This window comes from Hemicordylus capensis, chromosome 6, assembly GCF_027244095.1.
Source record: "Hemicordylus capensis ecotype Gifberg chromosome 6, rHemCap1.1.pri, whole genome shotgun sequence".
NCBI lineage: Eukaryota > Metazoa > Chordata > Lepidosauria > Squamata > Cordylidae > Hemicordylus > Hemicordylus capensis.
Genome location: NC_069662.1, coordinates 124384393 through 124401260, shown reverse-complemented (window position 1 = coordinate 124401260; position 16868 = coordinate 124384393). Strand labels below are relative to the sequence as shown.

General features: G+C 42.3%; 1 protein-coding gene across 4 annotated transcripts in view; it reads right to left on the bottom strand.

Moving 5' to 3' along the window:
• The window catches only part of DGKB (diacylglycerol kinase beta), a 418263-nt gene that overhangs the window by 326174 nt on the left and 75221 nt on the right, over positions 1–16868 (bottom strand). For all 4 annotated transcript variants that reach the window (XM_053261933.1, XM_053261935.1, XM_053261932.1 and 1 more), the window contains exons 2-5: positions 16549–16798; positions 12839–12915; positions 8527–8547; positions 6293–6446 (exon numbers count right to left, since the gene is read on the bottom strand). In XM_053261933.1, coding sequence (XP_053117908.1) covers positions 6293–6446; positions 8527–8547; positions 12839–12915; positions 16549–16615 — 319 coding nt within the window. In that variant the 5' untranslated portion in view covers positions 16616–16798. The remainder of the gene's footprint in view (positions 1–6292; positions 6447–8526; positions 8548–12838; positions 12916–16548; positions 16799–16868) is intronic.

Below are 16868 nucleotides of genomic sequence, written 5' to 3'. Positions count from 1 at the left end.
TTTCACGCCCTCATTATCTAAGGGTCCGACTGCCTTCCTGGCAGGTTTTCTGCTGCTGATATATTTAAAGAAGTTTTTGTTATTCCCCTTGACACTTTTAGCTATGTGCTCCTCATACTATCTTTTTGCATCCCTTATTGTCTCCTTGCATTTATTTTGCCAGAGTTTATGTTCCTTCCTGTTCTCTTCATTTGGGCAGGACTTCCATTTTCTGAATGAAGTCTTCTTCCCTTTTATAGCTTCCCTGACTCTACTTGTTATCTATGCTAGCATCCTCCTGAACTTGGTGGTACCTTTCCTCCTTCTTGGTATACATTCCAACTGAGCTTCTATTATTGTGGCTTTATTATTATTTTTACATTTATATCCCACTCTTCCTCCAAGGAGCCCAGAGCAGTGTATTACATGCTTAAGGTTCTCCTCACAACAACCCTGTGAAATAGGTTAGGCTGAGAGAGAAGTGACTGGCCCAGAGTCACCCAGCAAGTCTCATGGCTGAATGGAGATTTGCACTCGGGTCTCTCCAGTCCTAGTCCAGCACTTTAACCACTACACCACACTGGCTCTCATGGTTCCATGCTTTCTGGAGTGATTCTTACAGGTTCCCTCATTCTTTAGAAGTTTCCTCTTCTAAAGTCCAACGCATCAGTGTTGGACTTCCTTGGCAATGATCTACTTGCATTTAAGCTGAATTGGATGGTCACTGTTCCCCAATGGTTCTGCAACTCTGACATCTTACACAAGATCCTGGGCACCACTCAGGATTGAAGTCCAAGGTCACCATCTCTCTGGTTGGTTCTGTTCTAAGGCACAGTCATTTAGCATGTCTAGAAATTTGGCCTCTCTGTCAATACCCGCACATGAATCTGCCCAGTGTATGTGAGGGTAATTGAAACCACCCATTATTACAGCTCTGTCTCTCTTTGATTTGCTTCTGCAACTCCAGGTCATTTTCATCCTTTTGATTCAGAGGGAGATAGCATGTCCCAAATAACGCATTTCTCTTCAGTCCTTGGATTGTCACTCATAATTATTCTGTGGAAGACTCTGGTCCTCCTAGGTTTTCTTGATTGTTGGATTCTATCCCTTTTTCAATATAAAGTGCTACTTCACCCCCGATCCTCCCCTCCCTGTCCCTTTTGTAGAGTTTATATTCAGAAATAACTGTGTCCCACTGGTTTTCACCATTCCACCAGGTCTCCATTATGCCCACCATATCTATGTTTTCATTAGTGACTAAGCACTCCATTAGTGACGAAGCACTCAAGCTCTCCCTTCTTCGCTTGGAATCTTCTGGCATTGGTATATGATCTCTTATCAGGCATTGGCATGTGCTATCTCTCTTAACTTCATTTGACCAGCTGTCATACGTTTCCTTCTGATCTACTCCTGAGTCCACTCTGTCACCTTCTGATTTATCAAAAGTGTTTGCACTATCGTGCTTTAGGGGATTTTGCTTGCCAAATCAGCTACCACCCAGTTCCTCGGCAATCCCCCAGGCATCATTTTACAGGCTGCTCTGCGACCTTTTTTATTTTAAGCACCAGCTGGTTGGTTCCATCTTGGTTCAAATGGAGCCCACTCCTCTTGTACAGGCTTTGCTTGCCCCAAAATTTATTCCAATGCCTAACAAATCTAAACTCCTTCTCCCCGCACCACCGTTTCATCCATGCATTGAGACCCCTTCTGCTCTGCCTGTCACACTGGCCCTGCACGTGGAACAGGTAGCACTTCAGAGAATGCTACCCTAGGGGTCCTGGACTTCAGTATGCTATCTAGCAGCCTAAATTTAGCTTCCAGGATCCTGACTGCATTTCCCAACATCACTGGTGCCGACATGTACCATGACTGCTGACTCCTCCCCAACACTAACTAACAGCCTATCCAGACGCTGCGTGATGTCCACAACCTTCGCACCAGGCAGGCAAGTCACCATGTGGTCTACACATGGGACACAGACCCATCTCTCTATGCCCCTAATGATAGAATCATAACATGTTCTTGTGTGTACATGTTCCAAGATGGCATGGGCACACTCAAAAGCTCCCTTTCCCTTAAAGGAGTCCCATCAATGCTGGGCAAAGTCCACTACTGTGCAATGTGATCAGTCACTTCCACATAGTACCAGGGGGCTATGCAGAGCATTCAACTTCACAGTCAAGGTCAATGGGAGCTGCCACTGGCTCCCAGGCCTCACAATGGAAGAACACTGCTTTTACTTCTCCAGTTAGCTTTGCAAGAATGTTGGTAAAATACTTTTGGTATTTGACACCCTGACTAATGAATTGGTCCTGTAAGCAGAAGATATGGGGATTCAGCAGGACTGCCCCTCACTGTTCCATCTGCCTCTATTATGCCTGCATTGTGCAGCAATGGAGCAAGCAGGCACTTCTTCGAGAGCACTCTTCTGTACTTTCAAAGTCCTCTGTCACAGCAGAAACACGTCACTGCTCTCAGCAACAAGTTTCCACTATGATAGTGGCTTCTGAAGTGCAGGAGAGGACTAATGAAGAAGTGTCCACTCTCTATGTTGCAGAACACATGCATAACTGAAGCAAAGAGAGCAGTGGGGGTTATCCCACAGCATCCCCATAGCTGCTGCTTACATTTTTTTTTATTTATTTAGCATGCAGATATTTATTTACATGTCTGCTTTGTTAGTCAGGATATCAGCTACTTTCCTTTAAACTAATTTGCTCTTAAAGACTGTATTTAAAATGCCATCAAAATCAAATTCAAGAGCACATGTTTTTAAAAAGTAGCTCTGGCACACTCCGTTTCTTGCTTTATTGTGAGAAACAAAACCTAGTATGCATTAACAATAATCCTTGAGGAGTGTTATCATTATCAAAACAAAATAGGGTAATTAAACTATTGATAAAAACTAAGGTAGCAATCCAGATGCAGTTAGAGCCTAGTAATTTCAATGGGACTTGTGTGGGTGTAGCTATGTAGTAGATTGTAGCTAGAAAGAGCCTAAATAATAACTAAGCAATAGTGCTCTTAAGCACCAAGATTAAAACTTTGTGTTTTAATGGAAAATTCAGAGCTCTACTCTCCATGAGATTTTTGATATACAAAGGATATTAAGAGAGAACAGGGGTGGATTAACACAGAAAGAGAATAATTTATATGATTTAGGCTGTTCACAATGAAGCTCAGGGCAAACTACTATTTATTTGTTTGTTTGTTTAAACATATTTCTATGCAGCCCAAACTTGAGTCTCTGGGCAATTTACAATAAAAATCATTTAAAACATCAAATCAATTAAAATCATTTAACACATTAAAAACATTTAAAACCCAGCATTAAATTTTTAAAACTATAAATCTAATTAAAAGACTGGGTGAATAAATGTATCTTCAGTGCCTTTTTAAAAGTTGCCAGAGATGGGGAGGCTCTTATTTCAATGGGGAGTACATTCCAAAGTCCAGGGACAGCAACAGAGAAGGCCCATTCCCAAGTAGCCGCCAGACAAGTTGGAGGCAACCATAGATAAAGCTCTCCAGACTATCTTAACAGGCGGTGGGGCTCATGGTGAAGAAGATGTTCTCTTAAATACCCAGGGTCTAAGCTGTTTAGGGCTTTATAGGTAATAACCAGCACCTTGTATTTTGCCCAGAAACTTATCAGCAGCCAGTGTAGTTCTTTTAACACAGGAGTAATATGATCTCTCCTAGATGACCCAAAGACCAAACTGGCCGCTGCATTCTGGACCAACTGCAGTTTCCAGAATGCATACAAAGGCAGTCTCACAGTGACCCCCATCCAGAACAGGCCAAAATTGTTGACAGATCAAAATTGTTTTCCAAGTTTCAACCCCGCACAAGTACCTCCATCTTATCTGGATTCAGCCTCAGTATGTTATCCCTCATCCAGCCCATTACTTCCTCCAGGCAGGCGTTTAGGGAGGTTATGACTTCTCCCGATGATGTTGACATGGAGAAATAGATTTGGGTATCATCAGCATATTGATAACACCCTGCACCAAAACTCCTGATGATCTCTCCCAGCGGTTTCATGAATGTGTTAAACAGCATCGGAGACAATATGGAGCCCTGAGGGACACCATACTAAAGTTCAGATTTTGAAGAAGGACAGTCTCCAAGGGACACCATCTGGAATCTGCCCATGAGATAGGAGTGGAACCACTTCAAAGCAGTACCTCCCAACCCCAGTCCCCTCAGATGTTCCAGAAGGATACTATGGTCAATAGTATTGAAAGCCACCAAAAGATCCAAAAGGACCAACAGAGTCACACTCCCTCTGTCAATTCCCAATTGAAGATCATCCATCAGGCCGACCAAGGCAGTCTCCACTGCACAGCCCACCCCAAAGCCATTTTGAAATAAGTCTAGATGATCAGATTCCTCCAAGACCACCTGGAGCTGGAAGGCCACCACCTTCTCAATCACCTTGCCCAGCCATGGAAGGTTGGAGACAGGCCTGTAATTGCTTAACTGAGGGTAGCAGTGTGCCCGAACCGGTCCAGCGGCCATTCCAAAGAATGGCCGAACTGCCGGACCGGTCCGGCCCTGCCTGGTTCGGGTCCGGGTGGGGGGTATGCCTTTAAGGGCGGGAGGGCTTGCTTAGCCCTCCCGCCTCCTTGCCCCCGCCAGCGCCCGTATTTAACAGTATAGGGGCGCTGGAAACCAGCTGCCCCCCCCCTGCCGCCGCCGCGGCGAAAGAACTCCCCAAGCCAGCCAGCCCTCCCTCCCTCCCAGCTAGCTGCCCGCCCGCACACCCACCCACCCGCTCGCTCACCCGCTCACTGGATAAGAAACGAGAGGAGCTCCGGCACAGAGCTCCTCTCGTTCGGAAGGCCTCCTGCAGAATGGCGGCTTGCGCGCGCCGCAAAGCACGCCGTTCTCCAGAGGCCCGGTCTACCCGCCGGGAAAGGGCCGGGTAGACCGGGCCTCCGATCGCTGGGTAGACCGGGCCTCCGGCGATCGGAGGCCCGGTCTACCCGGCCCTTTCCCGGCGGGTAGACCGGGCCTCCGGAGAACGGTGTGCTTTGTGGCGCACGCATGCGCGCGCAAGCCGCCATTCTGCAGGAGGCCTTCCGAACGAGAGGAGCTCTGTGCCGGAGCTCCTCTCGTTTCTTATCCAGTGAGCGGGTGGGTGGGTGTGCGGGCGGGCAGCTAGCTGGGAGGGAGGGAGGGCTGGCTGGCTGGCTTGGGGAGTTCTTTCGCCGCCGCCGCAGCGGGGGGGGCTGGTTTCCAGCGCCCCTATACTGTTAAATACGGGCGCTGGCGGGGGCAAGGAGGCGGGAGGGCTAAGCAAGCCCTCCCCGCCCTAAAAACAAGGCCCCCCTTCGGTGCCGGTCCGGACTTCTCCGGACCATGCACATCACTAACTGAGGGATCCAAAGCAGGATTCTTCAGAAGCGGTCTAATGGTTGCCTCCTTAAGACAAGGAGGCATCCTTCCCTCCCTCAGAGAAACATTTATGATCTCTAGCAGTCCCCCTACAACAGCCTCCCTGCCAGATATTATAAGCCATGACAGGCAAGGATCAGGAGGGCAGGTGGTAGGCCGTACCATTCCAAGCAACTTGTCCACATCCTCAGGGGTCACAAACTGAAACTGATCCAGGATCATTACATAAGAGGAGCTGCTGAACACCTAGGCATCAGACTCTGTAACAATTGTGGAGTCTGAATCTGTCAACCCGAATAAGAAAAGGGGCACACATTAGCCCCTTCATGACCCTGAACAACTCCGCCAGATGTGAACTTGCAGATGTGAAACAGGAGGAAAAGAATTGCTTCTTTGCCGCATGTACCTCCTGAGCAAAGATCTTCAAATGCTCTCTATGTAATAATCTGTCAGATTCGAGTTGAAGTTACACAAAACTGCATATAAAGGTAGGCTGAAGGCTCATTTTTTAGCTGGAAACTTTGGAGTTTTGTTAAGGAGGGAGAAACTGATGGATAAGTAAACAGGAGAAATACTTAAACGTTCCCCATTCCAAATCCCTGCCCCAGTACCTTTCCTCCCTTCTATATTGCAAACATGTATCAAAACTCATTCCAAGCTGAATTCCTAGCTTTCAGTATGAACCTCTCTCACAGCTCAAATGAGGACTACGTCTACTGCTTTTCTGCCTCTCCCACAAGCTTAAGTCTGAAACATCCAAAAATATGGAGAACCAAGTAGGAGCATTAAGGCCTTTTCATTAAGTCCCTGAACACCCATTACGTAACTACTGAGGCAAACCCATATTGATAAGCCCACTCACAATAACCAAGGAAGCCAAACTCATAACAATATATTTTAAGCAACCACTTACCTCCTGGGAGAAGAGGGGGCTTATTCTTTACCATAGGGCTACTATGCAGGACCTTTGTGCCAAATGATGTAAAGAGATGTTCACAAAATTCATCTGGCACGTCAGCCTCAAGAAAGGTTTTCATAAATAACTTGAAACCTTCTAAATCAATGGTCTGTGGAGAAAGACAAGATATTAGCTACATCTGGACATATCAGGACATTATTTTATATATTGCTGTAGACAGCAGCAGAAATACTCGCTGACACTATGATGAAAATTACTCACAAGAGTCCCATTGAAATTAAAAGGACAAGTCAGATGATGCCTAACATGATCACTGAATTTCAATGGGACTACTTTGAGTAATCTTCTTTACAGGCCAGCCACTACAAGTAAGTGTTTGCTGCATAATGCATACTCGTCTTATTTCAGCTGACATTAAATTCTAAATTCCCATTAGTAATTAAATGGCTGCACCAAAATGTTCACTATTACTATACCAAATGCCAGTTTAAAGCCAAGACCAGGCTTACAAGACTGTGGTTTGGAATATCTATGGTTAGTGAAAATGGTTCACATATAATGTTAATCATATTTATCTCCAAAATTGAAAGTGGATGGAAATGCCCGCTAAGAAATGAGAAGGTGATGGGATGTTTGCCATGGCTTGGTGATCAGACAAAAGTACATCTGAATTGAGCTGTTTAGATAGAAGGATTATTTTGAAGTATTCTTCATATTTAAGATTGATATCACCTTTTTATTTATACAATTTATAGCAGTGCTTCTCAACCACCAGTCCATGGACCGGTGCCGGTCCATGAGCAGTTGAGTGCCGGTCCGTGCCAGTCCATGAAGAATTAATCCCTCCTACAAAACAGCTGGTGGGGGCCTCTGTTGCTGGGAGCTCTCTGGAGTTCATTTCTAGGCAGACAGCCCTCGCTGTTGGGGGAATGTTCATTTCGAAAAAGCTAAATGAGTGTTATCCCAGCAGTGAGGGCTGCCTGCCTAGAAATGAGTTCTGGAGAGCTTGCAGCAGCAGTGCCTTCCCCTGATTCAAATTGTTTTTGGGGGGTGCCTGAGGGTGGAGGGGGGGTGATCCCTTTACTAACTGCTGGTCTGGGAAACTGCGCACAAAGAATGTACCGGTCCATGACTCCAAAAATGTTGAATTTTATTATGGCACTATGCTCTTAGGAACTGTGTGGGGAAAATATTGGTAGTCTGTACTGTCTCTAAATTCATTCATTCATTCCCTGTTATAAAAATGCACTAGCATTAAATTTAGAATCCCATACATAAACAGCTACAAAAAATGAGGTTGACTTCACTGCCTAACAAGAATGAAACGCAAGTAAGATGCCTTGCTCTATTTAGCCTGACAGCTGCATAACATCAAAATCACAAATGAAAAGGAAGAGCATGATTAGTATAAATCAAGAAGATTAAAGTATTTAAAAGACTGTAACAATTGTGACATTTGTAATTAAAAAGTTGCACTTCTTATGTCTGGCAAAAGTGTATGGATAAGAGTGATATATGCACACAGACTTTCAGAATGTGTAATGATGTTGCCGTGTATCATGATGACATCATTATAATGCACCATGGAAGGCCACAGCAGCGGGCAGAGCAGCAAGGTGAGCAAGTGGGCGCCCACCTGGCAGGAGGTACCCACCCACTTGCTCACCTCACTGCCTCTGGCCACCAGTAACACTACTGACTACTTCTGCAGTGGCAAATTATGATGGCGACCGGCCAACTGGCTGGCTTGCTGTGGCACGTTATAACACCACTGGGGAAGTGCAGATAATGAAGCAACAATATTTTGTATAAGGTATGAAACAGAGGTAATCATTTAGTATATCAAGTACATATTGAATATGTTTCCTAATTAAATTTTGCAGAAGTATACTTGACCACAAGAATAATACGAGATAAATATAAAACAGAGACCTGCTTCACACAATTGTTCAAATCTAGCTATAATGTGGATTACATACTGACATTAACAAGATTATGTGAACCCATACCAAAGAAGGAATCGGAGATTCATCTTGGGCCATAAACCACCTTGAGGTGGGTTCACACAATCACACTAATGTCAGTAGCCCATATTAAACCTAGACTGAAGCAACTGTGTGAACCATGCCAGAGTTTGCCATAAAAATAATATTGCCTCGGTAGAGATCCACAAATCAATAGCATTCTTCAGTTATGTTTTCAGTCAAAACACCACCACAGATGCTTACTTGTTTAAGAATATCCTGCTTCTGGAGTGCATGCAAAAAGGAAGAAATATATATAATTAATAACATTATCAGTTTTCAATCTCTGCTTTTAAAACAGTATTATTTAGCCACAAAATGAGACTTTCAGCTGAGTAAATAATAAAGTAACCATGCAATGAAAACCTCTTCTTATGTGTTGCTAGAGAGTACAGAGAAACCTTGCTATTTGCGGACTCACCATCTGCGTTTTCGCATATCCACGGATGACTAATTAACACCCAAGATTACTTCTGGCCACCATTTTGTAAACATTTGTAAGCAAGAGCCATTTTGCGGCTCATTTCTTTTTAAACTGAATTTTTTCATGATTTTTTGTGGTTTGGGGGGCATTTTGCACTTTGGGGGACATTGCTGGACACAATGAGGTCACAAGGAGTACCTGCGGAGCACAGTACAGTAATCCCCCAATTTTTTGCCTTCTTGCCCCATTTTTCACAGTTTTGGGGGGCATTTTGTAGTTTGGGGGGAGCACTGCTGGGCACACTGAGCACAGTGCAATAGTTATTTTTGCCGTTCCCACCCCACACACCACTTTATTTCCATCCAGGAACCTAACCCCATTTTCCACAGGCACAATGCCTCGTTACTCGTGGTAGTAGGTGAGGAATGGAACCCTGAGAGTAACTAGGTTTGCCTGAATATAGAAATGTTTCTAGTGAAAATTAACCAAAAAAATATGCTTTTGATAGTCTTTTTTTGCTATGCTACCAATAAATTTATAAACAAATGTTAATAAAGCTGTTTAACATATCTTAGAAACCACTGAGAGAGGTCATCTTGGATTTTGGAACTGGGAACCCATTAATGTGCAGATCATTCAGCTACCGTGGATATGCTGAGCTGGTACTTGGAGTTAGTAATAGCCTGGATGAAGATGAATAAGCTAAAGCTCAATACTGTATAGACAAGGCAGAGGTGCTGTTGGCTAAGCCTACTCTGGGTGGGTCCCTTAAGGGGCAAGTATGGAACTTGATGTGCTCTCAGATCCATTTCAGCCATTGGTCATCCAGGTGGTTTCAGCAGCTTATAGAACCCTTCAGCAACTTTGACTGTTGAGATACTTCTTCTTGGAAAGATGATCTGGCAACTCTCTACTCTCTCTCCTTGGTAAGAGAGATGATCTTATCCATGCTCTAGCAACATCCTGACAAGACTGCAATCCATTGTACTCAGGGACAATTTTGACAAGTGTTGAAAACATCAATTGGAGTAAAACATGCATAGTACTATTACTTTGAATTGACTGCCACAACCACACTACACCATTATTAAGAGATCTTCACTGGTTTCCAGTTCTAGGTTCACATTGGTTTTGACCTTCAAAGTCCTGAATGGCCTGGATATCTAAAATACTGCCTTTTCGCACAACCTGCCTGTCGGCCAATTAAGATCTTCATCTTAAGATCTTAATGGTGAGTTCTTTGAGAGTGCCAACAGGCATGTGGATAAAGGTGATCTGGTTGACAGTGTATACTTGGACTTCCAAAAAGCTTTTGAAAAAGTTCCCCAACAAAGGCTCTTAAGTAAACTGGGGTACAGATTCATGTATGGATTCAAAACTGGTTGAAAAACAGAAAACAGAGGGTAGGAATAAATTGACAGTTTTCACAATGGAGGGAAGAAGTGGGGTACCCCAGGGATCTGTACTGGGGCCAGTGATCTTTAACTTGCTCATAAATGATCTAGAAATTGGGGTAAGTAGCAGAGTGGCCAAATTTGCAGATGACACTAAACTATTTAGTGAAAGGGTAGTGAAATTCAAAACAGATTGTGAGGAACTCCAAAAAGATATCTCCGAACTGGGTGATTGGGCGACAAAATGGCAAATGTGGTTCAATGTAAGCAAGTGTAAACTGACCTGTATGGGGGGGGGGGCAGGAATCCAAAACACAAAACACCAACTTCACATATACACTGATTGGGTCTGAACTGTCAGTGAATGACCAGGGAAGGGACCTTGGGGTCATGGTGGGCAGCTCATTAAAAGAGTCAAATCAGTGTGCAGCAGCTGTGAAGAAGGCAAATTCCACGCTAGGGATCATTAGGAAAAGGATTGAAAATAAAAATGCTAATATTATAATGCCCTTATACAAATCTGTGGTGCAGCCAGATTTTGAGTACTGCGTGCAGTTTTGGTCACCGTATCTTGAGAAGGGCATTGTAGAACTGGAAAAAGTGCAGAAGAGGGCAACCAAGATGATCAGGGGGCTGGAGCACCTTCCTTATGAGGCAAGACTACAACACCTGGGGCTTTTTATTATGGAAAAGAGGTGACTAGGGGGAACATGATCAAGTGTATAAAATAATGAATGGAGTAGAGAGAGTGGACAGAGAATTTTTTCTCCCTCTCTCACAACACTAGAACCAGAGGAAATCCCATGAAATTGAAGGCCAGGAAATTTAGGACCGACAAATTTAGGGATGACATAATACATCTGTGGAATTATCTGCAATGGGATGTTGTAATGGCCACTAACTTGGATGGCTTTAAAAGGAGCTTAGACAAATTCATGGAGAATTAGTCTATCAATAGCTACTACTCCAGTGACTATAGGCCATCTCCAGCCTCAGAGGCAAGACGCCTCTAAATACCAGTTGCAGGGGAACAACAGCAAGAAAGAGGGCATGCCCTCACCTCTTGCCTGTGGACTTCTCAGAGGTACCTGGTGGGCAACAGTGTGCTACAAGATGCTGGACTAGATAGGCCTTTGGCATGATCCAACAGGACTGTTCTTATTTATTTATTTACATATGTTTATACCACCCAAAACCTACGTCTGTATTTTGGTTTACAACAAAATAAAAACAGAAAGTAAAACATTAGTTAAAACAAAAATGAAAAGTTAAAACATTACAACAATTTAAAATTTTTAAAAGAATATTTTAAAACAGCATTAAAACTATTAAAACAATATTAATTAAAAGCCTGGGTGAACAGATGCATCTTTAAAGACTTTTTAAAAGCTGGCAGAGGTGGGGAGGCTCTTATTTCACTAGGGAGCGCATTTCAAAGCCTCGGGGCAGCAGCAGAGAAGGCCCGTCCCTGAATGGTCACCAGACGAGCAAGTGGCAAATGCAGACGAACCTATTCAACTGATCTCAGTGGGCGGTAGGATTCATGACGAAGAAGACATTATCTTAAATACTCAGGGCTCAAGACATTTAGGGCTTTATAGGTTATAACCAACACCTTGTATTTTGCCCAGAAACATATCGGCAGCTAGTGTAGCTCCTTCAATACAGGAGTTACATGGTCTCTCTGAGATGACCCAGAGACCAACCTGGCTGCAGCATTCTGGACCAACTGTAGTTTCTGGACTACATACAAGGGCAGCTCCACATAGAGCGCATTGCAGTAAGCCAGTCTGGGGGTTACCAGCAGATGTACCACTGTTTGAGGCCATTCAGCTCAAGAAACGCTTGAGCTTATGTTCATCAGAGGCCCTTCTCCAAGTTACGTTCTCCAAGTTACGTTCTCCAGCTTCTCCAACTTATGTCTTATGTTCATCCAGAGGCCCTTCTCCTTCTGCTTATGTTCATCAGAGGCCCTTCTCCAAATGTCTTCATTTTGGGAGTTAAGTAGGTGGTTAACAGAGAGAGTATTTTCAGTAATGGACACCAAATTATAGTAGTAATTGTATTTATTAGTAATGGACACCATTTTCAGATATGTTCACCAGGTGCGATTATTTTTAACTTTAAAGGGTACATGAGAGTCCATCCTATTCTCACATGCCTTAAATAGATTTTAAATAGTACTGAAGTTGGAGTTTTACCTATTTGTCTTAACCACTGGTTTTATTAATTGTGATTATTGTTTGTCTTACTGTGGTTTTTATTGGGAATGGGGCCTCCTACCACAATCCTGCTTCCCTGCGTCACATTCAGTGCACTCCAAATTAATTATCTTTATTTATATACTAGTGTGTATCAATATATCTTGAAGCAGTGTACAATAAAATGCAATTGTATTGCATTGTATTGCAATACAACAAGAAAAACATTAACACAATCAAAATAAATATCCACATCAGCAACTGCATCAAAGTCAAGAACAATATCAACAAAAAATAGCAGCAATCATCTGAACAGACTTATTAGTGTGCAAAAAGCAGAGCTATTAGTATGTAACTTTCTATCTACTGGACGACAAAGAAAGTATCTTATGCTTTTAGAAGATGCAAGATAGTGTGGAAAGGAATTCACAAACACAGAATGTGAACTGCCACCAATTAATGCAAACATTTAAAGTTAGATAAGGAAGAAAAATTACCCCTTCGGGATTGTATTTTGCTAGCACACCATTACCATGAAATTCTTCCAGAACATCTCTTATTTTCTTTGTGGAATCTGAAAGAAAACAAACAAACAGACGTAATCTGTTTATCCATATGAACAAATCAGCAACTACACACATTCAGTCATTAGTGTTTGCCAGGACCAGAACATATTTTTAAAAGAATAGTCAGCAATCCACCTCCCAGAGAATACCTTTCAAACCATTAAACCATGTGCAAGTGTATTCAAGATGCTCTTTAACATACACATATACAAGAGAGCCCCATTATTCGTGTGGGTTCCATCCTGGGGAGTGGGGGGAGCGGATCCGTGAATAACAGGGCATGAGGTCTATGGGAATCAGGGGGTTAGATTCCAGGACTGCTCAAAATGGCCAAAAATCAAAGGGGAAATGTGGGCTTTGCCCCCAGTTTTCCTTCCCCATCACCCCCAAAGGTACCTTACCATGCTGCAGAGTGGTCCAGGGCATCCCAGGGGACAAAAATAAAGTCCAAAAATGGCCAAAAATCAGCCAAATATTGCCAACTTTGCCCCATTTTTTCAACTAAATGAGCCATAAAATGGAAATGAGTGTGGATTCTTTCTAAGTTCATTCATCACTTTTCACCAAAGAAGATTATGAATTAACCAAGACAAGCAGTTCATGAAAATTTGGAATGTTTTAAAGAAGATTGGGAACCATTTTTGCTTTACTTAAAGAATTATTTTTCTAATATGGACTTTTCAGTAGGGTTTGAAATATAGTAATAACAGCAGGTTGGGTTGGATAAAATCGAGTAGTATTGTGGAGTATGTATGTTATTATAGCAATGGTTTATATGTATAGTTACTGTGAATCGTGCAGATAGGCAAGCGGGAAGGCAACATTTACTTATGTGTAGAATTAGATAAATGAATGTAATTTGAATGTTAAAGCTATTGTAAAAGCCAATAAAAATTTAAAATGCAAAAAGAAAATCCTTTTTTTTTAAAAAAAAAAGATGATCAGTTCCACTATCACTGCTCATCATTTTGCACCAAAGAAGATTATGAATGAGCAAAGATGTCCATTCATCATCTCTGGTACAAAATGATGAATGAACTTAGAATCTGCTCTCATTTCCCACCAAAGAATCTATTCTCAGAACACCTCAAACACTGAAAACAATAAATCCCACAGTACTCCATGGGTGCGATTTTGGGGGTGGTTGTCACCTATGTGTACCACACCACAACCCGCTCTGGGCAATGCTGGTGCGCCCCCCTCAAAGTGGAGTTATGGGGCTGCTGAAATCCCAGTTTTTCCCTATGAGGAGAAAACTTAAAGATACACCAACTTTAAAAAAAAATTACAGATCACCCCTTTCACCAATTTCTTTGAAATCTAGGTGGTAGCAGGCACCCAGTGGGGCACTACCACCCACCCTACTCTTCTATCCCGAATCTACCATAAAGACGTGCCAACTTCAAAAAATTGTTTAAAATCACCCCTTTACACAATTTCTTTGAAATTTGGGTGGTAGCTTCCACCCATTGGGCACTACCACCCAACCAACTGTGGCCACAAAATGGAGGTCCACATCCCCAAATTTTGGGGGGTTTGAATCTGGGTGATTTGTTTTGTACCCAAATATGGGCAATTGAGTACAGGGGTGATTTGTTCTGTCTACAAATTGCCTGAATCAGCTAGATTTGGGTACAAATGGTTTTGTACCCATATTGATTCACAGATCCCTAGTTTCTGGAATAACCCGAAGGGACAATATTACTCCTGTTTTAAAAGAAGTACACTGGCTGCCAATAGGTTTTTGGGCAAAATAAAATGTGTCAGTTATTACCTATAAAGCCCTTAACAGCTTGAGCCCATGGTATCTAAGAGAACACTGACTTTGTCATGAATCTTACTGCCAATTAAGATTGGAGGAGGTTTGTCCGCAATTACCACTGGCTCATCTGGTGGTGACTCAGTGGCAAATCTTTTTTGTATTTCCTTGGAACTGTTGAACACACTCTGTGTAAAAGTTAGAGCTGCACCATCTTTGATGGCCTTCAGATGGGCCCTACAGACCCACCTGTTCAGTTGGGCTTTTAACTGAACTTTAAATTTGATTTTAATTTTAACCATCTGTTTTTAATTGCTTTTATTATTCATAGTTCTTCTAACCAACTGTGAACCACCATGAGACATTTTATTTTGGTGGTACATAAGTGTGCTAAATCAATAATAAATAAGACAAACCTAGAAAAACAAGACTGAGTTTACTTGTTTAAATTTTAAAAAAGATTTATTTTGTTTAAATCTAAAAACCCTCTGTTAAATGAGCACAAAGGCACCTTTTGAAGTGGCAATTCTGTAATATTGAGCAGAGGAAGAGCAACTGAACCTATCCAACACCCAGAACAGCATCCTTCAAATGGTTGTTGCTGGTTTCTACCTCATGTTTATTTTTAGATAGTGAGCCCTTTTGGGACAGGGAACATCTTATTTTAGTATTGATTTTTCAACACTCTAATCACTACACCATGCTGGTTCTTCAACACCATTGTAATACAGGATATTAATTAGTTGTAATGCAGACTAATTAGTTGTAATGCAGACTATCCTGTACTAGAATTTATCTTGAAATAAATATTCATGATATCCTACAACTGTTTCAGAAATATATAAATAAAATGCAATTCACTGCATTATACTATATTATGCAGTGTCCCTTACAATCACAAAATGTGATATTGGGGAGGGTACTGGATTGCCAGCACTGTAATGGTAAATTTCCTTTTCACAAACCATGCAAATTAGAGAAAGAAAGAAAAGGGTGGGGGGGGAGACTTGCCAGTTTTAGACCAGAGTTAGGGCTACCTCATTTTGGCACAAGCTCCACAAAGCCGGGCAATTGGAACCTAATTCTGATGCATGGTACATGCATCATGCATGGCACATGCATTCTGTACATGGTCAATAATGATGTTACGCAATGTCAAAGATTGTGCTTGCTTACAACTTGCCTTTGATACACTCACATGGACACCATGGGGCATCTTTGCTGGTGCCAGGCACTCCATCCTTCCCATTTTCAGTTGGGTCTCAAAGGCCAAGGAGTGTAGGTGCATGGAGGGCAAGTTGTAAACAAGCACAATACGTGACACTGCACAACATCATTACTGATCACATGGCACATCTGTTAAGGCACAGCCTTAGGTTCCAATTTCCTGGCTTTGTGGAGCTTGAGCCAAAATGAGAGAGCCTTAACTCTGGTCTTAAACCAACAGGGTTTTTTTACTATCTAAAATAGTTTTTGGATTAAGAACAGGTGGCAGAAGGTTGAGCAGCCTCTTGGGATCTTGGTGGTGCCAAGATCTTCACTGGACAGGGGAAATGAAAAAGCAAACCAATAGCAATGATGCAGTGAAAATATATTTTAATTTCCTATCAATTTTGGGAGGCCTTCTATTAAGCAATATGCAGGTTTTGTAGAACTCTCAGGCACAAGATAATCTATCTTTGTCAGCATTCCACTATCAACAGAGAAAGCAATCTTTTTTAGCCACTAAATAATTACAAAAAATCTGATTTTTCAGCTTACACACATCTTATGCCAGCAAGTTGCCTCAGGACACTTTTTGATGTTATATCAAATGTACAAAAAAAACCCGCCACAAACCTATGCATACATTTACAGAAAGTTTCAAAATGCAAGTACTTACATTCTGCATACTTCTGAAGCTGAGAGAACTCTGATGGACTGAGGTTAGCCCACTTATCCTGATTCATCTTGATGCAGAAGGGTAGTTTTATACACCAGAAGGTTGTGGTATTTGCTTCAAGTGCTTCTCATCAAAACACACCAAGCAATTTTTGCAGTTTAGGTTCTCAGTCAGATATTCAAATCAGATATTCCAGAAGAATTATATCAGTCTGCACTAATTTAGATGGTGCTTTCTAAAGCCTCTGACACTGGTGATAAATGAAAAAAGAGAAGAAGAAAAGTCCCAGTTAAGAGCTGTAAAAGTCATACATTAAATCA